The 4,380-nt window shown below is 43.3% G+C and overlaps 1 protein-coding gene across 1 annotated transcript; it reads left to right on the plus strand.

Moving 5' to 3' along the window:
- Positions 1–106: 106 nt before the first annotated feature.
- Positions 107–3,440, plus strand: LOC102311111 (kininogen-1). Its single transcript, XM_005940280.3, has 5 exons — positions 107–195; positions 418–578; positions 1,693–1,806; positions 1,941–2,027; positions 2,917–3,440. The coding sequence occupies exons 2-5, from the start codon at positions 426–428 to the stop codon at positions 3,310–3,312; spliced, it is 750 nt and encodes a 249-aa protein (XP_005940342.1). The 5' UTR covers positions 107–195; positions 418–425; the 3' UTR covers positions 3,313–3,440.
- The last annotated feature ends 940 nt before the right edge of the window (positions 3,441–4,380 follow it).

The following is a 4,380-nucleotide window of genomic DNA, read 5'->3' on the forward strand; positions in this document are numbered from 1 at the left end:
TTTCAGCATAGTGAGCATCTTAGGTTTTTGTTCCATAAGCATTACTTCAGAAGTTGGAAGGGGAAAAAGTCATTTAGTGTATTGATATATTGTATTTGTGTTTGCAGGTATATGGACAGTGCAAAGCTGCTATCTTCATCAATAAGGTGCATAGAGTGGAGCGCCTCTACAAATACAGCTGTGTTATCAGACCAGGTATGAAAAATATTAGATAGATCAAAAAAGGAGTTGCAGTTTTCACTTAAATGTAACCATCACATCTATGATGAAATCCAGTTCTACATATACAGCAGCATACTTTATAAAGGAAAAATAAAAACAGGCTGCACCTTATTACACAATTTGATGAAATTACAGGTTTTGTGCAACACCAACATTTAAAACCACTTTTTTTTTTGTTCTGCTGAATTCCTGCAGGTACAGTGATGGGGGGCTGTGCCGGCTGTCCAGGTTCAGCTCGCAATCATGAAGAAGCTGAAATTCAGAAGACTGTGACCCAGTCTCTGGAGAAATTCCACAACCAGAGCAGGCCGGCTAATCGTTTCACTCTGCTCAAAATCTCCCGTGCTACTTCACAGGTAAGATTACCACAAATACAAAAGTAAAATTAAGATATGTGACATACAAACATGCTATCTAACCAAATACTTACTGTGGATGAGTGCTAATTTTTAAAATTAAAGACATCCTGTCTCTGAGTAACACTGAAAAACTAATGCACATAGTCATAGTTCTAGGCTGAACTACTGTAAATCATTATTGTCACTGTTAAATACCCGAATTCTTTGATCTTCGAGCTGAAGGAAGAACAACACTCGGTGTCTAAATGCTCAATCAACAATCACTTGTTGATTGAGCTGCTAGTCCGGCAGATCTCGAAGTGTCTGACAGTCACACAAACTCTTATAGCCTCAACCCCCCTCCAAAGTCATAAAAACTTAAACATTCACATTCTTTCTATCTCTCAGCGAGCCTAAGTTACGACCTTGGCTTCCTGTTTTTCTCCTTCTGTGTAAGATTAGGGAGAAAATCCTCATCAGTATGCTGTGTTCTCTCTGTAATCAGAAAAGCAAGGCCATAATTCTCTACAAACAGTATTTCATTATAAATCAGCAGTATGAAGTACCATAAAACAGTATAATTCATTCACAGTAAATCAGCAATATAGTGTAATACAAATCAGTCTAATAAGTCTAATAATTTCCATCCATCCATCCATTCGCTTCCGCTTATCCTTTTCAGGGTGGCGGGGGGGCGCTGGAGCTTATCCCAGCTGTCATAGGGCGAGAGGCAGGGTACACCCTGGACAGGTCGCCAGTCTGTCGCAGGGCCAACACACAGGGATAGACAACCATTCGCACTCACATTCATTCGCACATTCACACCTAGTGACAATTTGGATTATCCAATTAACCTATCTCCACAAGTCTAATAATTTCACCTTTTCTAAATCAGGAGTATAATGCAACCTAAGACAATCTAATGATTTCACAATCTTTAATTAGAGGTATAATGTAGCATAAGACAGGGTATTAATCCCACATCACATTGTGCGAAAGGTTCACTGAAAAGCTCTCAATCAATCTGAAATACAACAGTGAAAACATTAAATAGGATAAGAAAGATCCTATATTCATTGTGGACTCTCATTTAGATTGACACGTTATTGCTTTTTTGTGTTTGTGTTTCCAGGTTGTAGCAGGTACGAATTACGATGTGGAATACACCATCCAGGAGACCACCTGCCCCCACAGCACAGAAACAGTGACGGCTGAGAACTGCCCCCCTATGGACTGCGAGTTTGCTGTGAGCCAGGAGAAAGAATTATTAGTCTCACTCCTGTTATTGTTGTAATCATACAGGTTGATGAGATCACTGAGTGCTGTATGACTTCTCTAATCGGGGTCATTTCAAGTTTTTTTTTCTTTTTCTCTTTTCAGCACAAAGGCTTCTGTAAGGCAACCCGCCACCGGCCTCTCTGGGGTGAAGGACAAGTCGACGTCGACTGTGAGATCTTTGAGCCTGACGTAAGACTCACTAACATGTCATATCTGTATTGTTCAGATACCTTTCAGTCGCATAAAGCATATGTGATGAATACTGTGATTTGAATTGGACTTCAGTCGTCAGCTTGATGCTGCAGTAGTTAACGCGTTCATCTCACATGTGAAAGCCCCCTGATTCAAGACCTGAACAAGATCCCAACTCCCAATCTCAGGAGGTCACAGCGAGCATGCTCCTTGTGCCAGTTCCAAGCCTGGATAAATGGGAGTTTTATTTCATATATGCACCAGAGCTGGTGTGGGAATACCCTGGGAAATACAGAAGAAGACAAAATATCTCAAAATTTGAACTATTGCCACCCTCTTCTACTAAATCAACACAAATTACACTACACCTCTAATGAGGAAAAACTACACCAGTGGTCATTTGGATTTTTATCTCACATTGAAAGGCTTAATCAGTAACACAGCTTTAAATTAGAGCCCCAAAGAATCATTCTTTAGACTTGAGAATCAGACTCGAGTGATTGAAAGCTGTTGTGAACTAGCATCTGTGAGTGAATCATTGACATTTAAAAACATTTTAAATTTACATTGAAATTGCACCATCTAGCTGACAGGCTGAAGTAGAGTTGAGCAGGCAGTGATCTGCAACACAAGCCTGTGTCGTCAATGAACACATCCTTAAGCTGTAACAGTATCCAAATGTATGAACTGAAAGATAAAATTCCACACCCCTTAAGAAGGGGGGACATAGCTAGGGACCCCGAAGTTGTTCTTCGTTGTTTTCATTACAAAGATGGCTGAACCAAAGCACATTCTTTAAGCACATACTCACATCTCTACTTAAGGTTGCTTAACTACAGTATTCTGCACATGCCTTAATATACTGCACTCTCTATCTCTCCTTCAGGCATCTGAGAGGGAGAAGCAGCTCCACCTGCTGGGTGTAGAGACTGAACACACCCATGATGACACACACTCACACAGTCACCTGCATGAACACGAGCACAGCCATGGGCACAGACTTGGGGCCACACCCCACAAAGACCCAGAGGGAATAGTAACAGTCTTGCCTGCCCTGGACCAGCCTGTGACCCTGCCTTCCTTCCCCGATGTCCCCGCCGGTGGGCCTGGAGTTGGAGTCACTCTTCCACTTAAGCCCGACCCTCAGATTCCTGGAGAAATGGAACCCATCATCGAGCCTTTCCCAACCTCAGTCTCTTCCCAGTGCCCCACCAAAGTGGGAGGAGATCAAGGTGTGGTAAACCTCTTTGCTAGGGACCCCATATTCAAGCCAGCTGCATAGTGTGGTGCATGAAACTGATCTCAGAAATACACACAAAGGCTCAAGTGTGATGATGTTATATTACACAGTGAATATCAGTGATTGCTAACTTTTTCTGTCACTGTAATAAAGACAATGTGCAAAAAATATTGAATTATTGAACTCTCCAATTTGTAGTATGTGTGTGTGTGTGTGTGTGTCTGTGCGTGTGTGTGTGTGTGTGTGTCTGTGCATGTGTGTGCATGTGTGTGCATGTGTGTGCGTGTGTGTGCAAGTGTGTGTGCGTGCGCATGTGAGCGTGTGTTTGTGTGTGTGTGTGTGTCTGTGCCTGTGTGCGTGTGTGTGTGTGCATGTGTGTTGTGATCACATTGTTCAGGGTGTAGTTTTCTCATGGTGGTTTAAGTCTAGAGGAAGCTGAGATGGCGTCAGGAACATGTGATGTCATGTTAGTCATCAACAAACTGATGTGATTAGAGGGACTGAGAGCAGCTGGGCGTCTGCTTTTCTGCTCAGTCACATCAGTTTTTCTTTGTTGCTATGTAGGATTCATCTTTCCAGTAACTTAAAGGTGCTGATGCCATTTGGCAAGCAGGTAGATTCAGGGGGAAAAACACTGAAGGCGCACTGTAGGTGCGAAGGGTCTGATGTCTACACACACGTGTGCACACTGACCATCATCTACCAGCACTCTGCATCTCAGCTCCTCTTTAGCTGCTAATACATGCTAAAGCCTAACCAGGCAGCATTCACACACACGCACACCCACACACACACACACACACACAGCACTGCTCCATTACCGGCAGTTCCCTGTGACTGAAGATTCCTATGGTAATGGTGATGTGGGGCTGCCCTGGCTGCCAGCTGGCTCACCCCATGAGTGATACTGTGTGTGTGTGTACATGTGTATGTGTGTGCGTGTGTGTGTGTGCTTGTGTACATGTTTGCGTGTATGTGCATGTGTACGTGTGTGCGTGTGTGCGCGTGTGTGTGTGCTTGTGTACATGTGTGCTTGTGTACATGTGTGCGTGTGTGTGTGCTTGTGTACGTGTGTGTGCGTGTGTGTATGTGTGTGTGTGTATGTGTGTG

The sequence above is a fragment of the Haplochromis burtoni genome, unplaced genomic scaffold, assembly GCF_018398535.1.
Source record: "Haplochromis burtoni strain Fernald_Lab_line unplaced genomic scaffold, NCSU_Asbu1 Contig_99, whole genome shotgun sequence".
NCBI classification, from domain to species: Eukaryota; Metazoa; Chordata; class Actinopteri; order Cichliformes; family Cichlidae; genus Haplochromis; species Haplochromis burtoni.